This window comes from Abrus precatorius, unplaced genomic scaffold (genome assembly GCF_003935025.1).
Source record: "Abrus precatorius isolate BTA unplaced genomic scaffold, Abrus_2018 Scaffold9, whole genome shotgun sequence".
NCBI classification, from domain to species: Eukaryota; Viridiplantae; Streptophyta; class Magnoliopsida; order Fabales; family Fabaceae; genus Abrus; species Abrus precatorius.
Genome location: NW_020874439.1, coordinates 19,710,880 through 19,736,485, shown reverse-complemented (window position 1 = coordinate 19,736,485; position 25,606 = coordinate 19,710,880). Strand labels below are relative to the sequence as shown.

The 25,606-nt window shown below is 34.8% G+C and overlaps 1 protein-coding gene and 1 pseudogene across 1 annotated transcript; both read right to left on the bottom strand.

Annotated features, from left to right (window-relative positions):
• Positions 1–345: 345 nt before the first annotated feature.
• Positions 346–3,943, bottom strand: LOC113850946 (annotated as a pseudogene).
• Positions 3,944–4,284: 341 nt separating this feature from the next.
• Positions 4,285–25,606, bottom strand: LOC113850945 (disease resistance protein RML1A-like). The gene is made up of 5 exons (XM_027481453.1): positions 25,140–25,606; positions 8,481–9,340; positions 8,215–8,426; positions 7,821–8,114; positions 4,285–7,721 (listed from the first exon to the last, which is right to left on the bottom strand). The coding sequence occupies exons 1-5, from the start codon at positions 25,604–25,606 to the stop codon at positions 6,387–6,389; spliced, it is 3,168 nt and encodes a 1,055-aa protein (XP_027337254.1). The 3' UTR covers positions 4,285–6,386.

Here is a 25,606-nt window from a genome sequence, read left to right as displayed (position 1 = left end):
GAAAGATCGGATTAAACCGCAATCACAGAGCATCTCAGAATTTTACCAACACTATTCTAATGACAATAGCAGCAGAATAAATTAAACCAATAGCTCTTATACCACTGTTGGGACCAGAGTAACGGTATAATAACACACAACTAAAATAAGAGATGAGAAAAAATAAGAGATGAAAGAGAGATAATAAAAGCAACAGAAAATTATCACAGAATAAAAATTATACTATTCTTCTCTATTAAAATTTATCCCTCAAAATAAAGAACCACCACTACTAAATATATATGATTAGTGTGATACGAGAGAGGGAGAGAAGAAATTTTGGGATGATTTTAATTTGATGGACCCTTACCCTTTATATAAGTAAAGGAGGGGCCCCACTTGAATTTCCCACCGATGTGGGACTTCATTCCTAACAGGACAGTCATATTTAAACCATGCTGCAGCCTTGATTTTGAACTTTGACATATTTTTTGCTCTTCTATTAAGGTAGTGAGAACATCGTTGGTCATATATCACACACAATTGATTTGATGCAGTGCTGTCAGATGACATAGAAGTGTATATTTCAACACTGTCCTTTTTATCTTCACTGTCACCATTGATGATAGCCATGTTAAATTGTAATCTACGACCATAAAATGGTGTTTCATCCTTGGCAATGATGAAGCAGAAAATGAAGCCTAATAGAGGAGAAGGTGGAGGAAAAGAGAGATCAATAATTATATAATCCTCTGTTGCTTTATACACCAACCACTCTGGAACATTGCTTCCCGGGTACACATACCTGGCTTGATAAGAATGAAATCTATCACTGTAATCATCATAATTTTCAGTGAGATCATTTTCTAGGGCAGATAAACGTTTGAATGCAAATTTTATCACGTTGATATGCGTGTTCAAATCAATAGCAGCAAGAGAGTCTTTATCCAATTTCAAGCAATTCCAGAAATCAACATGTTTCCTATTTTCCTTGAATTGTTCAGCAGCAGTTGAAGGGAACAATATTGTCTTCAGTGATGTGCAATCTATAGCAACAAGAGTTTTAAGGGACGAGGGAAGCTTTGGTAGTGTCTGAAGCTCAGTACAACCATCTACATCGAGATGTTGCAGTCTTGTAAGATTCTCAAAACATGAAGGCAAACTCTCAATGTTACTTCGTGATAAACGTAGTGTTTTAAGGTTGGTTTGATGTTCGAAAGATGCTGGCAATGCTTTGATGGGTGCGGATCGTAAATCAAGTTTTTCCATATTCTTTGATGTCAGTGAGAACTCCCTTAGTTTCTTGCAATGACAAAGTTTGAGATAACAGAGGGAGCTTAAATCAGTGTTACTGGTTATTCTAGTAATGGAATAGCACTTACTTAGATCTAATTTCTTGAGCTTTTCAAGAGAGAAAATAGATGGATGCACACAAGCCAACTTATCACAAGAGCTGATATTCATTACTTCAAGATTTCTGGCCTTAGAAAAATCTGGTAGCTCCATCAGGTATGACGAGAAATAGAGTATAACTTCTTTTAAATTCACCAAATTCTGAAGCAAAATAGTATGCATGAAGACATCATACACGAGCTTAAGTTTTAATCTTTAGTTCCTTGAATCAATTTAAAACATACTGTAGGAAAACAAGCATATTTACCTGCACTCCATGCCAAAGTTTTTCCAATCTACTACGTGTCAAGTCCAATAGAACAAGTTTTTCAGCAGAAAAATTCTCTGGCAACAACTTTTGAGGGTAATTCATCCAGCGAAGATATCTTAGTTCGTTTGGCAAATATTTAAGGCCTTGCGGAAGACATTTCACGCGGTTTGGATAATGTTCACCATGAATATCAAGATAATGCAATTTGTTCATCTTAGCAAATATGTGGGGGCTTAACTTTATCTCAGTGACAATTGACAAGTGCATCCTCATGCTTCTAATGGCCTCAGTTCCCTGCCATAAATTTTTTAGAAGGTAAATTTAAATATCATTCAAAAGTTCTCTAAAAGTTGATGTTATATCAAGTTAGAGCTCATACCTTGTCATTTTTCAACACTTGATAAACATCATTAGGATCCACCAGTCGGCTACGACTTCCGGCTTCACTAGATTCTTGCTGAATAATTTCCCAAGCCATTTCTTGTATAATATCATGCATAGACACAACATTATTGTTAGAAATTGTTATGAGAGCTTTATCTTTCAACCTTTCTAACACAACAGCTGCTGAGTTATCACTTTCACTATATTTCAATAAACCTTTTAAGTAGTCAACTTTGAAATCTAATCCACTGAAGAAACAAGCAAGATCTAAAAAATTGTTTTTCTCTTCTCGATCTAGATCATCATAACTCAGTCTCATTATATCATGGATCTTTTTAATTGGCATTTTTCCAAGTTTGTCTAGCTGACTTTCCCATACTTCCTTATCCTTTCCACAAAGAAGATGGCCCAAAACTTTGAGGACTAGTGGAATGCCTTTGGCATAATTAACCACTTTCTTTGATAGCTCATAATACTCATTTTCAAGATGACTTTGGTTAAATGAATTCCAATGAAAAAGCTTAAGAGCATCATTACAGCTTAATTCCTCAACCTTGTATATGTCATCAACTTTGTTGGCGATTAGCACTTGTTTATCTCTTGTTCTTTTAAGGACACAATTCCATTTCTTCCTGATTCTTCCCTTACATTTGCCAGAAAGAAACAACCATCATATTCAGAACTTACTTTGTTAAATACTTCTTCTGCAATGGTTGTTTTACCAATACCACCCATACCCCAAATTCCAACAACACGGACGTGTTTTGACTCTTTATGTAGCAATGACACCAAATGTGCAACTGATTTGTCAATTCCAATCAGTCCTTTTGAGTGAACTGGGTGCTTGCCCCACCTTTTCATCTCAAGATCTATAGTTTTAACAATTTCTTCAAGCAACTCGGCATCATCCCTACACAAACAGAAAAAGATAGTGGGTGAGAGAGAGCGAGAGAGTGCAATAATGTACAAAGTTCTATGGCATAACTAATAGCTTACTTCTTGTTGCGGGGGATTGAACACCCATGATTGAATACCCATTCTCTTTTCATTTTTCCTTTGTGAGAATCCTCTAATATGGTATAGTTTGTACCCAAAAAAATGGACCTTGTTGAATGTATCTAGAAGTCTTTAAAAAATGTGTCATTTTTATATATGTTTCATTTTGAAGTTGGAATATATTTGATTATAATACTTAGGTCTAATAAGGGCCAATACTTGCTCAATCTAAATCTAGCATGAACTAGTTGCAGGATTAACTAGTATTTATGAAGTAGGAATCACTAAGCACACTTCCTAATGAAATGCCTATTTTTCTATGGAACCAGATTTATAAAGTATTCCTAAAGCTATAGAACAAATAAAGTGATAAAATATTAAACATTTATTGGAATAAAAAACTTACTGAAAATCTGATGACTTAATTCCTGATAAATTTGCAGATTTGTTCAAAGCACATCTCCAAATTTCCACTCTACTTGATTTATAAGTTTTTTCATGTTTAACTAGTGCATTTTTGTAAGTTCCGCTTTGATGTCATACAACTGTGGGATCTACATGGTAGAAAACAGGTATTACAGTCTGTCCATATTTCTCTCTGCACTCAACTATTTTTTCAAGTTCTTCCAAGCACCAATGTGAAGAAGCATAATCTTTTGAGAAAATGATCAATGAAATGGATGATCCTTCAATTGCTCCAAGAAGTGATGGTGGTATTTCATCTCCCCTCTCAAGCTTATTATCTACAAAGCAAAATATTTCCTTTCGAGGAAAAGCCTCAATCAAATGGCTAAGAAAACCATAGCGGATGTCCTTGCCTCTAAAATTAACAAAAACATCATACTTAATCTCAGGAGTCAATGACTTTGCTGCTGTACCCTTCCATTTTGACACAAGATACGAGACCGAGAAATTGAGCATGTTTTATTTGCGAAGCTCAGAATAAGACTATGCCAAAAGATCAGATTTGGAACAGGGGTATGCTGGATCTGTTTTGGTGTCTAGACGCTTTAATATCAAAATCAGAAAGCTGAAAGGTAACTGGAAGGAAAAACAAAAAGAGAAATGAAATGAAATTATCATCAAATTAGCAATGCACCAGAAGAAAGGAGGAGAATATCATGCATCAATACCAGCTTCTTTGGAGTAAAAAGCTTTAAAAGTAATCCTTTGATCTCGATTCAATCTGTAAATGACGATCTATAGGCGTACTGACCCAGCCATAGTGTTGCTATCAGTTTTATATTCCGCTTTATTTTCGCTGCATTCGGTTGCTGTTTGCAACTGTTATAGCTCACTATCTTATAGCACACTGTTGGCTATCCTATAGCACTCTGTTACTATAATTTGTTACCTGCTGTGTATTTATTCACCAATTCTGTATCACTTCAAATGTGAAAAAGGAATAATAAGACGCCATTTAATCTCTTTACAATCAACTATCAATATATATTGATTATTTGTCTGGTTAGGGGTCAGATTCAACTCTTACTCATATGTTCAAGCAACATGCTACTAAACCTGCAGTTTAATAATATGCCAATGGATCAGAATAAACACACTTGGGACATTTGTGTGTTATACATCCTCGAATATCAAAATAAGAAAGCAAAAAGGTATCTGGAAAGAAAAAGAAAGAGAAATGAAATGAAAAGATCAAATAGCTTAAAGAATTGAACTTCATATCGACAATAAGTTGAAGAATTGAACTTCGTATTGACGATAAGTTGAAATTAGCAGTAAGCCAAAAGAAGAGAGAAAGGTGGAGAACATCATAAGACAATACCAGGAATTTCTGCATTAGAAAGCTTTCAAATTAGCCTTTTGATCTTGGTCCAATCCACAAATCAGAAAATCAATAATCAACATATTGTTTTTACAATCAAGTAAGAAAGCAATTTCTTTACTTGAATCATTTTCCATTTCATTGTTTTCCATCTCGTTATTATCATTGAAAGTATTGTAAAATACGAGGAAGACAAGAAATCTCCTTTGACCCTACAATATAGTCTAACAATGTAAACTCACCTCACACTTCCACACACTCCCATAGACTACGGGAGTTATGAGCAGATAATAGTTTTATATTAAGTAAGTAGCTTTCTTTTTTTTTTTTTTTAAGCACTTATTCAACAATTTCTTATACATGTGGACTTATAAGTTTGATAAATTATCCTGGAAAGAGCTGACACATAGTTGTAAGATATTTCCATAAGATCTTCCAAATGCTATCGAAAAAATATCTAAGTTAATAAATAAGAGAAAGTTAGCATAAGAATATCTAATACACATTTTTACAACACAGCCTCAGTTACAGGTAATATTTAAGATATTAAACAAATATCGAAGTAACTAAATAAGACTACTATTAGCAAATAATATCTCATACATTTCTTATTAAAGACTCTATTAAAAGATAAAAAAAGAGACCTTTCCTTCCAATAATTTAAACTAACTACAAATTTCTTAAAAACAAGTTACGTATGTTACAAACGGTGATGACGCATCCAAATGACACCTGTTCTTCCAAATATCGGGTCACACAGCTTGTTGCCTGCAGAAGGATATACTTCTGACCAAGGAAGGCAACTAGGTGATGGTAAAGGTTGAAGATCCAGAGTGGCAGAATGATATTGACCAAGATCAGTGACATGAGAGAGATCTCATGTGAACAGGGTTGCACATGATGATGTGAAGAGGAGGATATAAAAGTGAAAAAAAAAAAAAAGAAGAAATACTAAGTTCCATTTTATTTTAACCAAATTATAGAGGAAGAAAAACAAAGTTAAGTGATGGAATGGATTCCATCAAATTTCACTCCATTCTTTTCTATTTTAGACAATCCAAACAACAAGAAAAATCTTATTCCATTTTTGTTCCTTCTGTTTCATCCTAGTCCACCAATTTAAACACAATCTAAAATAGAAAAATACAAGGAATTTTAATCTATTCATTATTTGCAAAAGAATGAAGTCTAATAAAAAAAATGAAGCCACTATATGTGTTTCTTGAAAAGACCAACAAAAATAAATAGCCTTTTAAATATGCTAAGATTCAAAACTTAAAAAACTCTGCATACTATTAGCTTTAAGTGATCATGAACATCAATTTAACTTCTAATTATAGGAATGTCTATAACTTGAATGTTAACCCAAGTGGTGTGCTTACATCAAATTATAGACTTTCTCTGCATCAAACTCTGAACAAGGATCTTCTAAAGTGACCTTGTTCTTAAAGTGAAAAATTAAGTGTACATTTAACCTTGATTTAATTTTAAAGTTCTAATTTTAAATCTTCACTCACTAAAATTATACAAATGATAAATATGTCTGTACTATGTAGTTTCTTCACTTTAAAAATAATGTCACTGGAGCTTTTTAATCAAATCCTTTATCTTAAACCATAGAAAGGGAATACATAGGGTGGTTGCGATCACTGCTGCCCAGCTCCATTTGTTGAATGAAAGTAAGGTATTCAGTGTATAAACAGGAAATTCCATTTGTTGAATGAACTTGAAATATGCTGAGGCGTTTATTGGGCTGACACCAAACCCTTTTAACACAACCAACACATCATATGATCCCAGTCTCTTTTTTGTTTCTTTGTATGGTAAGACCGCTTTAACCAAAATTTTAAACCTTGTCTGATTTTGGGCTCTGCTATTTAGGTAACGAGAACATCGTTCGTCGTACGCTATAAACACATGATCCGATGCAACTCCAACCAATGGCCTAAACACATCGAATTTAATATTGAACCCTTCATCTTCTCCTCTCTCATCATCACTGATAGTGATCATTAATTTTACTCTAAAAGCTCGTGATGTATCCTTGGGAATAATGAAGCAGAAAATGAAACCCAATAAAGGGGAATGTGAAGCAGAAGAAATATTAATAGCTACGTAATCCTTTGTTGTCCTGTATTCCAACCACTCTGGAACACTGCTTCCTGGATACACATACTTGACTTTAGCATCATAGTCCTCGTAATCTTCAACATGATTGCCCTCTAGCGCAGATAAATGTCTTTGATGTGCAAATTTCATCATGTTGATTTGTGCATTCAACCCAATAGCCTTGCGTGAATGTTTATCCAGTTTCAAGCAATTCCAAAACTCAACTATTTTCCTATTTTCCTTGAGTTGTGCAGCCAATGTTAAAGGGAACAAAATGGTCTTCAGTGATGAGCAGTGACTGGCATAAAGTTTTTCAATGGATGAAGGAAGCTCAGGTAGAGCCCTGAGGTCTTTGCAATACATTATGTCCAAATATTGCAGCCTTGTAAGATTCTTGATGGTTGCAGGCAAGCTTTCAATACATGTTTCTGCTAAACGTAGAATTTCGAGCTTGCTTTGATGTCCAATAGATGAAGGCAATGCATTGATAGCTGTGAAGCCTAAATCTAATTCTATCATATTCTCTGATGTCACAGAGAATTCCTTTAGCATATGGCAACCACGAAGGGTGAGGTATTGAAGGGAACTTAAATGTGTGTGGATTGTAAGTTTGGTAAGGGAAGTGCACCCACTTAGATACAATTTCTCAAGCTTTTCAAGAGTGAAGATAGATGGATGCACACTAGTCAACCAACCACAATCACGAAGATCTAGTACTTCAAGATTTGTGGCTTTCGAAAAGTCAGGCAACTCCTTTAGGAATATTGAAGCATGGAGTTTAACATCTTTTAAATTCACTAGATCCTGTAGCATAATAAAACAATTGAAGACATAATGTATGTGCCAAGGATGTTAACTTTGTATTCCTTGATTAAAGAGAAAAATTCTGAAAGACACATTTACCTGCACTCCAAGCCAAAGTTTTTCCACTCTACTATATGACAAGTCAAATAGAACAAGGTTTTCTGCAGAAAATTTCTCTGGCAAAAATTTCAAAGGGTAAGTCATCCAACGAAGATATCTTAATTCAGTAGGGAATGGTTGAAGCCCTTGAGGAAGATCCACTCGGTCAGAATAGTCTTCACTATGAAAATCAAGAAATTTCAGATTGCTCATCTTAGCAAACACGTCAGGGCTTAAATTCAGCTTCTTAATTGCAGACATATGTACAGTTATCCCTCTAATGGATTTACTCCCCTGATATCAATGTAGAAGAAAAATTTAAACAGCATTAATCATTTCTAGCAAAAGATTCAAATATTATCAAACAAATAGTGTTTGTAATTTTGGCTTTTACCTTGTCCTTTTCCAATACTTTACGAATGTCTTTTGGATCCCATAATCTACTGCGATTTTCAGGCTCTTCAATAGATTCTTGGCGAACAATCTCCCAAGCCATTTCTCTAATAATATCATGCACAGATATAACTTTATCTTCAGAAATAGTTATAAGAGCTTTATCTTTCAGCCTTTCTAGCCCATCAAGCACTGAATCATCACTTTCATAATCTTTCAATAAATATTTAATGTGGCCCACTTTCAAATTCAATTCACTAAAGAAACATCCAAGATCTAAAAAATTTTTTTGCTCTTCACGATCTAAATCATCATAACTCAGTCTCAATAAATTGAGAAGTTTTTTATCTAGAATCTTTTCAAGTTTGCTTAGTTTACTTTTCCATACATCTATATCTTTTCCACGAACAAGACCACCCAAAACTTCAAGAACTAATGGAATGCCTTTGGCATAATTTACCATCCTCTTAGATACCTCGTTGTACTCCATTTTAATATGATTTTCTTTAAAGGCATTCAAATTGAAAAGCCTATGTGCTTCATCGAAGTCCAGTTCCCCTACCTCATATATATCATCAGCTTCATTAGTAAGCACATGCCTATCTCTAGTTGTTACAATAATTCTACTTCCAGATCCAAACCATTTGTGATCCCCAACTAATTCTTGTAGATGTTCTACCTGTCTCACATCATCAAGAATAATAAGAACCTTCATACGACCAAGCCTTATCTTAGCATATTTGGGCAATTCATTTGTTTTTTCAATTTTCAGATCCTCTTCCAATAGTGTAGAATACAGTTCTTGCTTCAAAGATTCTTTTTCATTTCTTTCTACCTTTTTACTTACTTCTTCCAAATAACAACTGGCATGATATTTGGCATGCAATCTTTTAAATGCTTCTTTGGCAATGGTTGTCTTACCGATACCTCCCATACCCCATATTCCAATAAGACGAACACCTTCCGACTCTAGGTCTAATAATAATATCAGATGTGCAATTCTTTTGTCAATCCCAACAAGTACTTTTGAGTCACTTCCAACATATACTTTTGAGTTTACTTGGTGCAAATCATTCATTGTCTTCAACACACATTTGATGATTTCTTCAATAAGTTCAGCATCATTCCTGTGCAAAAATATAAAATATGTGAACTTTTGTAACATCCTCAATATTCTGACGAGTAAGCTTAAATTCTAATTAAATTACAATAAAAAAATTATGAAATGGTGTTATCAAATAAAATGGAACCTGAGATCTGAGGAGAAATTTTCAAATTTTAGGTCTATTCCCTAGACAATTTTGATTTATGTGTGTATTCTAAATTAAGAAGATTTAAGCTATTATTTTGGAAGTTATTTGGTATTGTTAGAATTAACAATTAGGTGTTCCAAATGGCGTAGACACTTTAAGCCTGCAAACCCATCGATTTTATGTAACACTACTGAGTCTACAATCCCAAGATTTGGTTTGGACCCTTCCCTTAGCCACCAGATTCAGCCCTATTAAAATTACCAGCCAGAGTTCCTGAAATCTTGTGCTGTTGTGGAATTCTTTGATGAGACCAATGAAGAAAAACTTCTCCTTATACTAAAGATTAATCTTCATGGTATATAGACTGCATCTTTAAGCCTGCAAACCCATCGATTTTATGTAACACTACCGAGTCTACAATCCTAAGATTTGGTTTGGACCCTTCCCTTAGCCACCAGGTTCAGCCCTATTAAAATTACCAGCCAGAGTTCCTGAAATCTTGCTGTTGTGGAATTCTTTGATGAGACCAGTGAAGAAAAACTTCTCCTTATACTAAAGATTAATCTTCATGGTATGTAGACTGCATTTTTTTTAATCAAGGCCACTGAAGTAATGTTGCATTGATGGAATTGAGGTTTAGCATATTATTATAGGTGTTATGAAATACCACGGGCCACAAGCAAGCTATACAAATGAACTGGATATCACATTGTTATGCTGTAATTGTAAGAACATAATAAACAGTGTGTTAGTGTAGTTGAGTTAGTTAAGCCACAGTTAGCAAATGGCTTGAGAGAAAGCTCCATGTTGGAGTCTTGGTTCTGGGTGAGTTTTGCGGTATTCATCCATTCTCTTGTGCATGCAAATTCTGCGTTACATATCCAACCCAAAACCTTAAGGCAGTAGGTATATGGGTCCTTGCCACTAATATGCTTCTCATTTTGACCATTTGTACCCAATGTGGTACTTTTCCACTTAATCTTGCTACTCCGACAATAGATTACTGAATTTTAATTTCTAATCTCAAATGGTGATCAACATGATGAATTTAAAGTTTACCACCTTCGACCAATAATGTTGGCCTGCTGTAATTCATTGCATCCCTTAAAAATTTATGGAAGTATTATGTATTTGCAAGTGAATTTCCGAGTTAATCATCCGACCGTTCTCTCTGTTAAATTATGTTGCCAAACCATGGATGTTTAAATTCATTTTCTACATAACTTGTTTTCCTTGATAAAATTCATTTCAAGTATGGTAATATTTATCTGTGGAAAAACTGAGAAAAATTCTTCTGTTCTTATTTTAGTGGCAGAACTAGCAATTTTCTTGAACAAATTTAGATTTAAAATTGCCGCATAGAGCATGTATGGTTGCTAAATTTTGAGAAGAAACCATGTGCTGTTTAAGAATTTTGCAGATTGGAATTTAGTAAGAATTTGATTACGATTTTAGTCTTTATGGCAAACTATGATACATTGAGTAGGTAAAGTTAATGATTCTAAAAGAATAGAACGGAACTATGAGAAGTAAAAGCTTGTGTTTATGTGTGTATGAATATATGCTGTCAAAATAGGCTATTATAATTCAAATAAGTATTGGTTTATACAAAATAACTCGCAATATGATAAGTCATTATTTTTACATGATTTTATAGTTTATATATTTATTTCAGTTTTATATTAATTTATATATTAATTATGCAGTTTAACATTAAAAAATAAAATTGAATTTTTAGATGTATTTTGGGCTTAAATTGGATGGAAAATACAACTTTGTCGTAGCCAGTATGCCCATACTCTAGCAATTAGATTCACATGCATAGTTGTGCCTACCTACGAGAAGTTTAACCATGGAGAAATATTAGAGTTTTGAAACCCTGTTAAAGAAATCTCATAGGCAGTAATTTAGATATCTCTCATACTTTGCATCTTTTTTTCAGTATCTTTTACTCATCTCTCACATTTTTACATCTTTAATCTTAGTGTTAGTCAGTCGCTGACTACGATTAGAACTCGTCTTAGAATCATGAACTCTCTTTATCTCTTCTCCACTAGAGACTCCTCTAATTTGCATTTATTTTTTGAATTATTATGAATTGGTTTATTGTTATGTTAGTTTTCTTTAATATTATGTTTAGGTAAATTCATAGGTAGGACTATGGTGAATCTTTTGCATGACATTATGGGATCTCTATGATTAATAATAATTTTATGTTTTCTTTCTTGATTGATTTGCATTTACTTTTTGAATTATTATGAATTGGTTTATTGTTATGTTGGTTTTCTTTAATATTATGTTTAGGTAAATTCATAGGTAGGACTATGGTGAATCTTTTGCATGACATTATGGGATCTCTATGATTAATAATAATTTTATGTTTTCTTTCTTGATTGGTATTCATCCTATTGTACTATATTTGTATGTTCAGAATTGATAACTCTTAGACATATCATAATTAATTATATTATAGGCGACTATACCACAAATAGTTAATTGATATATAGAGTAAAATGAAACAAAGGATTAGGTGGATCAAACTTAGTTCTTCTCTTTCAATCGTTATTAAATTAACAGCTCATAAGCTCTTTATATTTTTTTCTTCCTTTTACCTTAGATAACCATGGAATGTAATAGTTTGAAGAAAAAATTATTAATATTGCATAACTATTGGTTATTAATAGATTTAATATGATTGGTTAATAATATAAGGAAATTAGAATTAGAATTAATCTAAAAGTAAATATTGAGAAGTATAAAGGTAAGCATATGCCATAAGTTTGATCCATTGGTCCTATAACGGCAAAGAAATAATATGATTATTGGTTGTTAATAGTTTGAAGAAAAGATTATTATTATTGCATGACTATTGGTGTTAATAGATTTAACATGACTGATTAATAATATAAGGAAACCATACGCCCTAAGTTTTTTATTAGTTTATTGTCAAAGGTTGCGCTATTTTTAATTTTATTTTAATTACTTTCATATTTAAATATTTGTTTTAATTTAATTTTACATCCTTTAAGTTCAAATAATTAAACTAAAATTTTTTTAATATTTAGAAACAATACATGTGAGACCATATTTTGAGAACTTATTAGAACCCTTTTATTACTTTTTTATGGATACACATGCCCACCAACACAATACTATAAGCACTTCTAGATAACAGGTAAAGACTGAAATCAGGGCAATGAAGGTCCAAATCCTGAGATATAGTGCAGGTTAGAGTATAAATGAGAAAGGAAACAATGAAAGAAACTCTCCTTAGCCATTACAAGAGGTCTACTCTGCCTTCCTCTTCCCCGCCCATCTCCACTTGTACTACTATTCTATTATCACCGTGTTTTACCAATCATCCCCCATTTCCGCGCACAACTGCTACGAAATTTGTTGCTCCTTTCTCCCTCCTTGTGTATGATCAAGTACAATGTACCTTTTGACCCTTCTCAAATACACCTAAGTAATAATGGGCTTCTTTGGGCCCATATCAGTGTAACCAAGGAGTATGAATAAATAATGCATCTATTATTGACCACATATATAACATGATTTGCCGATTTAATGGGAAGTAAATAAATATATAAATGACATAATAGGGTGTGAACATTTTCCCTCATTTTTGGACTAATGTGCTGGCTTCATATAAGTAATGATAATATGCTTGGACTTGACAATTTTAGTTGTGCTCATATTTGGAATGTTGCAATAATTCTTTCGTAGTTTTATGATTTTCTCAAGCACTAATACAGTGGATGATTCAACATGACCATTGTTAATGGATTTGAGACCAAATAACAATAAAAATCATCAAAATGTCCGTTTATTGACAGATTAAAATCATGAAAATGACGTTCCTATATTGCCTGAAAATCTAACTGTGGCTCAAATGAAGTACCACAAGGAGAGAAAGACAAAAAAGGCAAAGGCAAAAAATTTCCTTTTTTCTGCTGTGTCAAAAATCATTTTTACAAGAATTATGAATTTCAAATCTGTCAAAGAGATTTGGGATTATCTCAAGAAACAATATTCTGGTTGTGAAAGAACCAAAAGCATGCAAGTGCTTAACTTGGCTAGAGAATTCGAGATGCAGAGCATGAAGGAGATAGAAACAATTAAAAGTTATGTTGATCGACTGATGAGTATAGCAAATAAAGTGCAGCTTCTCGGGAAAGACTTTCCTGATGAAAAAATAGTTCAAAAAATTCTGGTTACTGTACCAGAAAAATATGAATCAAAGATATTAGCATTGGAGTCAAAAGACATGTCAACCATCACCTTGGGAGAATTGGTAAATGCTTTACAGGCCCAGGAGCAAAGAAGAATGATGAGACAAGATGAAACGGTACAAGGTGCTTTTCATGTAAAAACACAAAATTCAAAAAGTGGCAAAAACAACAACAAATGGAAGAACAAAAAGCTAGAAGGTTTCAACGAACAGCAAGGTGAGAACTTTCCCCCCTGTCCACATTGCAAAAAGACAAATCATCCAAAAGAAAGATGTTGGTAGAGGCCAAATATCAAGTGTAGAGAATGTGGTGATTTGGGACATGTAGAGCGAGTCTGCAAGTCTAAATCAAAAGAGGCAAATGTCACCTTGGAGGAGCAAGAAGATGAGCAACTCTTTGTTGCAACATGTTTCACTACAATCAACTGTTCTAGTGACTCATGGTTAATAGATAGTGGCTGCACAAATCACATGACCCATGACGAAAAGTTGTTTAAAGAGCTTGACAAAACCACCATTTTCAAAGTAAAAATTGGAAAGGGTTATTTCATCTCAGTTAAAGGGAAAGGGACCATTGCTATTGAAAGCTTGACAGGTTTGAAGTATATCTCTGATGTTTTATATGTGCCTAACATCGACCAAAATTTGCTTAGTATTGCACAACTTACTTCAAAGTCATATTTGAAAATAATTAGTACTTGATCAAAGACGCAAAAGGCAAAGATGTATTTAGAGTGAAAATGAGATCTAAGAGCAATGCTCTAAATCTAATGAAGGAGGAGCAAATAGCTTTTTCAAGCACAACCACCAATGCTGATCTATGGCACAAAAGACTTAGACATTTTCATCTTGTAGGACTGTTATACATGCAGAAACATGCCTTGGTGAAAGGTGTCTCGATGCTTGAAGACAAGTTGGTAGATTGTATGGCTTGCCAATTTGGTAAACTAGTCAGAAAATCATTTCCTCAAACCACTTAGAGAGCAACTCAAAGGCTACAACTTGTTCATACAGATGTTGGGAGACCTCAGAGAGTATTGTCTTTAAATGGTAATAAATATTATATTACTTTTATTGATGATTATACTAGATACTATTGGATTTATTTCTTTAAATCCAAGACTAAGGTTGCCAATATTTTCTGGAAATATAAAGCAATTGTGGAGAATCAAAGTGGTTGCAGGTTACAAATAATAAGGTCTGACAATGGAAAAGAATATACAAATGACGTTTTTGATAAATTTTGTGAAGAAGCTGGCATTGAGCACCAACTTACAGTACCATACAACCCACAACAAAATGGTGTAAGTGAGAAAAAAAATAGAAGCATCATGGAGATGACAAGGTGCATGTTACATGAGAAAGATTTGCCAAAGAAGCTGTGGGCAGAGGCAGCAAGCACTGCTGTATTTTTGCTGAATAGGCTGCCAAGTAGAGTTTTGAACAAAAGAACTCTATTTGAAGGATGGTTTGGGTACAAACCAGATTTACAAAATTTGAGAATTTTTGGTTGTTTGTTTTTCTTATGTTCCACAGGTTAAAAGGGACAAACTTGACAAAAAGGCTGAACCCGAAGTTTTCATCTGATACAGTAGCACGGCTAAAGCTTTGTGGTTGAAAAATTCTTGTGAGTAGAGATGTAAAGTTCATGGAAGATCAATAGTGGAATTGGGAGAAGCTAGTAAGAAAGCAACTTCTAGAAACTCCACAACTCCTTGATGATGAAGTTGATGAAATTCCTGTTAGAGGTACAAGATCTTTATCCGAGATTTATCAAAAGTGTAATGTGGCTGTCTTAGAACCTGTTGAATTTGAAGAAGCCGAAAAGGATGAGAAATGGATTAATGCTATGAAGGAAGAACTTAAGATGATTAAAAAAAATGACACTTGGGAGCTAGTGGATCGACCTCAACACAAACAACCCATAGGAGTCAAATGGGTTTATAGAACTAAACTAAATGCAGATGGTTCTATAAATAAACACAAGGCCAGGTTGGTGGTAAAAGGTTATACTCAAGTGTTTGGAGTGGATTTTTCAGAAATGTTTGCTCCCGTTGCACGTCTCGATACAATCAGAATGCTACTTGCTTTGGCTGCACACAAAGGTTGGAAAATTTATCATTTAGATGTAAAATCTGCATTTTTAAATGGTTATTTGCAAGAGGAGATATTTGTGGAGCAGCCAGAGGGATTTCAAGTTAAGGAACAAGAAGATAAGGTTTACAAGCTAAAGAAAGCCTTGTATAGTTTTAAACAAGCTCCAAGGGCTTGGTATGGAAGAATTGATGATTATCTTAAAAAACTTGGATTTATTAGAAGTCCAAATGAAGCTACATTATATGTGAAAATAACAAAAGGTGATTTAATTATAGTTTCTATTTATGTTGATGACTTCTTTGTGACAGGCACCAACGAAAAACTAATGATGGAGTTCAAAGTTGAAATCCTTCAAATGTTTGAGATGACAGATCTTGGTTTAATGTCCTTTTTTCTGGGAATGAAGGTGAAGCAAGAAAAAGATGGAGTTTTTCTATGTCAAAAAAAATGCAAAAGAAATACTGAAGAAGTTCTGCATGGAGGACTGCAAAAGCATTGATAAACCAATGAACCAGAAAGAAAAATTCAGCAAAGATGATGAAGCCGATAAGGTAGATGAATATCATTATAGAAGTATAATTGGTTGCCTAATGTATCTTAGTGCAACTAGACCTGATATCATGTTTGCAGTAAGTGTCCTTTCAAGATTTATGCATTGTGCTAGTGATGTCCATCTTCAAGCTACCAAACGGATTGTGAGATATGTCAAGGGAACTATAAATTATGGCATCAAGTTCACTCACTCTCAAAATTTTCAGTTTCAAGGATATTCTGATAGTGATTGGGCTGGTTCAAATGATGACATGAAAAGTACAACAGGTTACTGTTTCAGCTTTGGTTCTGGTATGTTTTCATGGAGTTTCAAAAAACAAGATATAGTGGCTCAAAGCACAGCTGAGGCAGAATATGTGGCAGCCACTACAGTTGTGAATCAAGCTATTTGGCTAAGGCATATACTTGTTGATCTACATATGGAGCAAAAAGAGCCAACACAGATTTTTGTTGATAATCAAGCAACTATTTCCATTTCAAATAATCCTGTTTTTCATTGCAAGACTAAGCATTTTAAGATTAAGCTATTTTTCTTAAGAGAAGCACAAAGAGAAGGTGAAGTCAAACTTCTTTATTGCAGAACTGAAGATCAAAGTGCAGATGTTTTAACAAAAGCCCTTCCAAAATCTAGATTTGAAGCTTTGAGAAACAAATTAGGTGTTTGCAGCTATTGAGGCAAGGAGGAGATTTGTTGAAAATATGCCTACAACAACTGCACACGTGACTGTTTTATCCAATTTTTTTGAATTTTAATTTTCTGTTATTTAATACCCAGTCATTAAGAGTTTTTGTTTCTGTTTATCAGATTAGATTATTGTTAGTCGTGCCTAAAAATAAAGGATATTTTATTTTGTATGTTTGACTCTAACTCTATTTAAAAGGAGCAAGTGAATAATATCAATGCATTCTCTGCAAAACATTTTTATCCTTCTACTCTTATTTTACGTTAACAACAACATTATCACTTTATTACATGTCGACTCAGTACACTTACCGGAGTAGTTGTTAGCCACGCCTCCTAAAGAAATAACTCCCATGGAGGCAGAGGAAGTAAACATGAAGAACCTTGCATTTGGCTTTATTGCCATAGATGAAGAGATGGTTGCAAAAGGAACCAATGATGTAAACGTGCTAAACGGCAATTTTGTTAGTCAGGTCTTAGCTTTGGATTTCTCTCTCACATTGCCTTATTCTTTATTTTCAAACTAAACAATTCTTTTTTGGTTTAATCCTTCTCTATTTGAAGCCACTCAAGAACCACATCAAGAGCGGAATAATTAAGGGAAAAAAAGAGAGGAAGACATGAGTTTTCATCTCCAAATTTTAGCCAACTTGATCTTTCAACAACGACATGGTTGTGACTTAGACATCCCATGATCATTGTTCTGTCAGCATTTCTACACACCGTGCCATTGTGCAACCATGTATCATGTGTCACCAATCTCAGGGATAGCATGCTTAGACTCCACAACAACAACCTCTGCATCTCATCTCCAACCATGGAGGTGACTTGTGTAGAATTCATGAATCTCAATGACATGATAGTGTTTGTCATTGATAACTTTTCTATATTTCCTGATTCTCATTTGTACTTCAAATTCAAATTCCATATTGTGTCAAAGCTGAAAGAAAGAACCAAAGGAAGATAGACAAGTACCAAATCTGGATCAAAAGGATAGAATCAGGAGAATTTGTGTTCTCTGCCACTCCAATCGGTTTCAGCAAATGATGTAGTTTATTTTCCTAAGCAAAACTTGGAGAAGGAAATTGATACACACAGAGGAATGCTCGTTGATGTTGAAACAACGTTGAATTTCTCCATGCACTCTTTGCATGAAAAGTTTAGTTTTATTGTTCATTGAGTAAAGTGTATGAATCAAAAGGATGAGAGTGAAACCAAGAACTAGGTACTTGTGTGTTTTCTACTACAAGTAAGGCCAACTTTGGTGGCATAAGGAGTACATCTAATATTTCAAACTCAAAAGTCTTAGAAGTATGGTCAATCCAACAAACTATTTAGGAATATGGTAACGGTATCCAATATTTTGTGCCGCAACAAAGGCATGGATACTTAATTTAGAAGGTGCTTGTAACTCTATGTGAAACTCATAAGGTAGATACATCTTGTAAAATTGCTTCCTAGCCCAACCTATATTTAGGATAATCTATAATTACACTATCTAAAAATATCTTTAGTCTAGAACATCCTTACTCTAGATCTATCCTTTCTCTAGAAACATCTCTAGTCTAGAACTCTCCTATTTAATATTTACTATAGAATAATCTATGTTCTAGAAGTATCCTTGTAATACTATAAATACCTCATTGTACTCCTCATTTTGGCATCAAGTTGAATAAGCAAATTCTCATTCTCTATTAAGAGTTTCAAGCTCTAGTTCTCTCTTGTCCTATTTGAGAGCTCTAAGCACTACTTGGTCATTTACCCTTTCTGGTTTCTGAGCCATTTGGTATCAAGAGCCAGGTTCTGAGCTTCCTACGCTCTTGGTCGTTTAGAATTGACCTAAATTCTCTTTGCTTCTTTCCTTGCTGAAGTTAGTTTCAGTCACTCTTAAGAAGCATTTTGAGACATTTCCTAACAAGCCAACACCGTAGACGTGCTCGGGAGAGGTTGAAGACAGTGACATCATCAGTCGCGTGAGCACCACGCATCCAACATTGTTGCGTCGCATATTGTCCCAAATCTTTTCATAATTTTATTCCCACCCATACAACAAAATGCCACCAAGACGCCAAAATTGAAGGAATGCTCAAGAGATCAAGATGGAAGAGTTACGCTAACAAATTCAAGAACTACAAGAAATTGTGAAGGAACAACAAGCTCTACTTAATCGTCGAAGGAACTCCAATTCAAAAAATGATTCTAAAGAAAGTGACTCTTCGTCTAACACCAGTCACCAACGAAGAAAGAGCACTTGAGGCTACTTTGACAATATCAAGATAGACATTCCTGAATTTGAGGGGAGACTACAGCCAGATGAATTTGTGGATTGGTTACAGACAGTGGAGCGTGTGTTCGAATTAAAAGAAATTCTAGATGAACAAAAGGTCAAAATCATCGCTGTTGAATTGAAGAAGCATGCATCCATTTTGGTGGGAAAATATAAAGAAGAAACGTGAGCGGGAAGGCCGAAGTAAGATAAAGAGGTGGGAGAAAATGAAAAGAGAATTTACACGTAAGTTTCTTCCTGACCACTACTATCAAGATAATTTTACTAAGCTCCATAATTTATGCCAGGATTCTAAGATAGTAGAGGAGTATACTAGAGAATTTGAACTGTTGATGATGAAATGCGATATACAAGAAAATGAAGAACAAACAATTGCTAGATTTCTTGGAGGACTAAATCTTAAAATTTCCTAGCTTGTCCAACTATAACAGTATTGGACCCTAGACGATGTCATCAAGTTAGCCATTCAAGTCAAAAAGCAACTCTCTAAAAGATCAATTTTTCAATCATCATCCTCATGAAGCTCTTTTACCCCTCGCAAAGCTCAACCATCACAACCTATAGCTCCAAACAAAACCCTTTTCAACCTTGTTAAAGACACTAGCCCAAACAACCAACCCAATCCAAACCGTCCAAATGCTTCAAATGCCAAGGTTATGGGCACATTGCTTTCGACTATCCAAATTGAAGAGTTGTCACTATCATTGAAGGAGAGGCCTACGAAGCATCTCAAGAAGAACCTGAATTTTACGAAAATAATTTTAGTAGTTCTTCAGTGTTTGATGAAGAGTTGACCCCAGCAGATCATGGAGAAGCCTTAGTGGTTAGACGCAGTCTTCACACAGCAGCCGTTAGAGAAGAACCATGGATGAGACACAATATATTCCATACTCGATGCACCACTCAAGGTAAAATTTGTGATGTCATCATCGATAATGGAAGTTGTGAAAACGTTGTGTCTAGCTACATGGTGGAGAAATTGAAGCTTCCTACTGATGATCATCCACATTCCTACAAGCTACACTGGCTGAATAAGGGTAGTGAAGTCAAGGTTAGTTAACGTTGCCTAGTTGCTTTCTCAATCGGACAAAAATATCAAGATGAAGTTTGGTATGATGTCCTTCCCATGGATGCCTGTCACCTTTTATTGGGACGTCCATGGCAATACGATTGGAAGATTATGTATGATGGGTTTAAGAATACCTACTCATTCGTCAAAGATGGAGTAAAAATCAAGTTGACTCCATTGGGTCCAGAAGAAGTCAACCCAACCTCACGCAAAGCCAAACCACTTGTATCCCTAGTCTTTATACCCCAGCTTAAGATGATGCGAAAAGAATCTCAATCAATAAGCTTATTACTCATGGTTGAACAAAATATTGGAGCATCTATTTCACAAGAAATAGAAAAGCTCCTTGCAGAATACCTAGATGTAGTACATGAAGAAATTCCTCCTAGTTTACCACCTATAAGGGACATTCAGTATGCCATCGACTTTATCCCAGGAGCTATTATCCCAAACAAACCTGCTATATGATGAGTGCACATGAACATGCTGAAGTACAACGCCAAGTGGAGGATCTTCTCAAAAAAAGATTGATACAAGAGAGTGTCAGTCCATGTGCAATCCCTGTCATATTGGTGCCTAAGAAAGATGGAAGTTGGAGAATGTGCATGGATAGTCGAGTTGTGAATAAGATTACCATAAAGTATCGATTCCCGATTCCACAACTCAATGATATGCTAGACCAACTACATGGTGCATTCATATTCTCGAAGATTGACCTTCGCAGTGGCTATAATAAGATTAGACTACGTTCTGGTGATGAGTGGAAGACCGCTTTCAAGATAAGAGATAGGCTATATGAGTGGACTGTCATGCTGTTTGGCTTATCCAATGCACCTAGCACCTTCATGCGCCTGATGAATCAGGTATTACGCTCTTTCATTGGAAAGTTTGTAGTTGTTTATTTTGACGATATTTTAATCTATAGCAAAAGCAAGGGAGAACATCTAAACTATATTCGCCAAGTGTTGGACGTTCTTCTTGAGCAAAAGTTGTATGCCAACCTCAAAAAGTGCACCTTCTTGACCAATGAAGTAAATTTTCTGGGATATATCATTACGGGTGATGGTGTCAAGGGTGATCCTAGCAAGGTTGAAGCAATCATCAGCTGACCTACCCCTAACTCTATGCAAGAAGTACGGAGCTTTCATGGATTAGCCTCGTTCTATCGAAGATTCATAAAGAATTTTAGCTCTATTGCTGCCCCGCTTACAGATTGTATTAAGAGATAAATTTCAATGGTCAAAACATACTCAAAATAGTTTTGATGAATTGAAGAGACGACTAACTTAAGCTCTAATTTTAACACTTCCTAACTTTGATCAGGTGTTTGAAGTAAGCTATAATGCTTCCAATATTGGCATTGGCATTGTTCTCAGTCAAGAAGGAAAGCCTATAGCTTTCTTTAGCGAGAAGCTAAATGATGCTAAACTCAAATACTCCACCTATGACAAGGAGTTCTACGCCGTTGTGCGAGCACTGCAACATTGGAGTCACTATCTGCTTCCTAAGGAATTCATCCTTTATATAGAACATGAAGTCTTGAAACACTTGAATTCTCAACAAAAGATCAGTCGTAGACATGCATCTTGGTTCCTTCAAGCCTATCCGTTTTTGCTTAAACACAAATCTGGGGTTCAAAACAGTTTAGCAGATGCGCTAAGGCCGACATGTATTACTATCTACAATGCAAATGAAGGTAGTAGGTTTTGAAATTATTAAAGAATTGTATCAAGATGATCCAGATTTTTGCAACATCTGGAGCTCTACAGAAAGTCAACCTTTCCAACATTACCATCAACAACAAGGATTCTTATTCAAAAACAATGTTTTGTGTATTCCCCAATGCTCCTTAAGAGAAGCAATCATTTGGGAAGCACATGACGGAGGATTAGACGGACACTTTGGACGAGATAAGACAATAGCCTTAATTAAAGAAAATTTCTATTGGCTGAGACTTGAAAGGGATGCTATTCGTCACATTCAAAGGTGTCGAATATGTCACCTTGCCAAGTCCAAAAGCTAAAACACTGGGCTATACCTACCTCTTCCAATACCAGTTGCACCATGGGAAGATATCAGCATGGATTTTGTGCTAGGATTACCTCGTACATAAGGATAGAAGGAATCAGTAATGGTAGTTGTGGACCGATTCTCTAAAATAACCCATTTTATACCTTGCCAAAAGACCAATGATGTTGTTCACATTGCCGATTTGTTCTTCAAGGAGATTGTTCGACTGCATGAAACTCCCAAAACCATTACTTCGGATAGAGATGTCAAATTCTTAAGCCATTTTTGGAGGACTCTATGGAGGAAGATGGGCACAAAACTACAGTTCAGCAGTGCTAGTCACCCCCAGACTAATGGACAAACAGAGGCAGTAAATAGACTTCTGGGAAATCTACTACGAAGCTTTGTTCAGAAGAATATTTGACAATGGGATCTTATCTTACCCCAAGTTGAGTTTGCCTACAATAATTCCAGTAATCCTGCTACTGGAAAATGTCCATTTGAGGTTGCGTATGGTACTAGACCTCTTAGCCCATTGGACTTGGTCCCTATTCTCACTAGTAACCAGATCAGTGCTGATGCTGACCAAAGAGCAAAGGAGATTAAGAAGCTTCATGAGCAAGTTCGAGCACAAATTGAGAAGCAAAATGCCAAGTATAAAACTCAACGAGATAAGCACCAGAGACATGCTATTTTCAAGGAAGGAGATTTAGTATGGATTCATCTACGGAAGGATAGATTTCCAAAGCAACAAAATGCTAAACTGTCTCCACGAGCAGATGGACCGTTCAAAGTAGTACAGAAGATCAATGACAATGCCTATAAGATAGAACTGCCTGATTCATATGGATTTTCTGCTACATTCAACGTTGCAGATCTATCGCCTATGAAGATAATGCTTAGACTCGAGGACGAGTCTTTTCTAACTAGGGGAGTATGGCCCAACCTATATTTAGGATAATCTATAATTACACTATCTAGAAATATCTAGAAATATCTCTAGTCTAAAACATCCTTACTCTAGATCTATCCTTTCTCTAGAAACATCTCTAGTCTAGAACTCTCTTCTTTAATATCTACTATAAAATAATCATTGTTCTAGAAGTATCCTTGTAATACTATAAATACCTCATTGTACTCCTCATTTTGGCATCAAGTTGAATAAACAAATTCCCATCCTCTATTAAGAGTTTCAAGCTCTAGTTCTCTTTTGTCCTATTTGAGAGTTCTAAGCACTACTTGGTCACTTTCCCTTTCTGATTTCTGAGCCACTTCCTATCTCTCCTACAACTCCGAACTAGTTGTGTTAGATGCCTACCACCTTGAATATGGTGAGGGGGGGGGGCACTAATATAGATCTCATGGGCATCAGTCTCCAACCTATAGGTTGTTAGCTGTTGTAACTATATATCATATAATTGTTATGATCATTTTGTTTGACTGTAGCTTAGTTTAGTAGATTTTCACGTATCTCTACAAATACATGTTGTAACCCAATTTTAATCACTCATTTTATTTATTTCTCAATACCAATGGCATTTTTCTATGGAAACCCTTTACATTATTTTGAGTTGTACAATGTTTGGCCTCATCAAGTTTTAGTAACTTGTATCATTCATCAAAATTCTGATATCAATATTATTATTTTCATTGGATGCTGATGAAAAGGAGAATATTAAATATATAAGCTTTTTTTTATTGAACAGACGGCCAATTTGGATTGAAATTGATATCCTATTTTGCTCGAGACCTAATAGATGATCAAAACTTTTGAAGAGACCTATGTTGTTGGGGAAGAAGAGATGAGTCCTTTGCATTCTTTATCTTCGGAAGCACACTCACATAAAACGGAAGGAACAAAAGGAGAAGAAAAAGCACACATAACTTTCTTGGATTGACACCTCTTGCTTACATCTATGAACTCTCAATATAATTTTATTATTTTGTAATTCTTAACTGATAAAATTACAAACCATCTCATCTACACAATTTTTGAACAGACAAAATTGCAAAATGTTACATTTACATTTGTTGAATCGACAAAATTGCAAAACCTCACTTGACATACATACAACTACCCAAACCCTAAATACACCTAAAGGATTACATGTTGTTGTAGTGAGTAAACACAATAAAACTCTCTATTTATAATATTTTTATTCCTAAAAATTATAACGAGAACTCTAAATCTTAAAAAGAGTTGGATGAAAGCAAAAAAGTTTAACCACCATTCAACCAGCTTAATGTGTAATTTGTGCCACATATAACCTTATCATTGATTTCTCTCAAAATTTGTGTCATGAACTAAATGCTATTTGCAACAGAAAAGCAAATAGACTCCTAGACTAGTTGATGTAGTTTAGCTCTAAAATTAAATATAATACAACAAAGCATGGGTTGAGTGAGGTTATTACTTTTGCACTACTCCTATTTTGCTAATTCTACAATTCTTTTTTTTATTACTTCCAGAATTTTAAAAGCTCTATTGAATTAAATTTTCAGAAGTAATGCAAAAAGAGTGGTGCAACAAACAAAATAGGTAGTGCAAAATGTGATGCAAAATGTGATCTCCATTGACTGATCAAAATCTTAGCATGAAGCATGCATTGTGGGGAAAACAATATAGAGAATGAAGGTCATGTAATTTAATATTTATGCAACCAGCTTAAAAATATGCATACAGATATATGATTAATAGACAACAAGAAAATACTCAACATTTTTTGAAAAAAGAAAAATACTTACTTAAAGTTTGATGAATGGAATCCTGATAAATTAGCAGCTTCCGCCAAAGCAGATCTCCAGCTTTGTGCCTTAGTCAAATTATACTTTTCTTCAAGTTCAGCGAGAGCATTTCCATAACTACCTCTTTGGTTCCTTACATCTGAGGGATCTACATGGTAGAAAACAGGTACTACAATCTGTCCATTTTCCCTTTTGCAGTCAATTATTTTCACAAGTTCATCTAAACACCAACGAGAAAAAGCATAGTTTTCTGAGAATATGACTAATGACATGAGTGATCTTTCAATTGCTCCAAGAAGTGATGCTGATATTTCATCCCCTCTTTGAAGTTTATCATCCACAAAGGCTAGAATGTTTTTCTGGGTAAAAGCCACATTCAAATGGCTAAGGAAACCGTGGCGAACATCTGGGCCCCTAAAGCTGACAAAGACCTCATAAGGTGGAGGTGAAGAAGCATCTTCAGACAT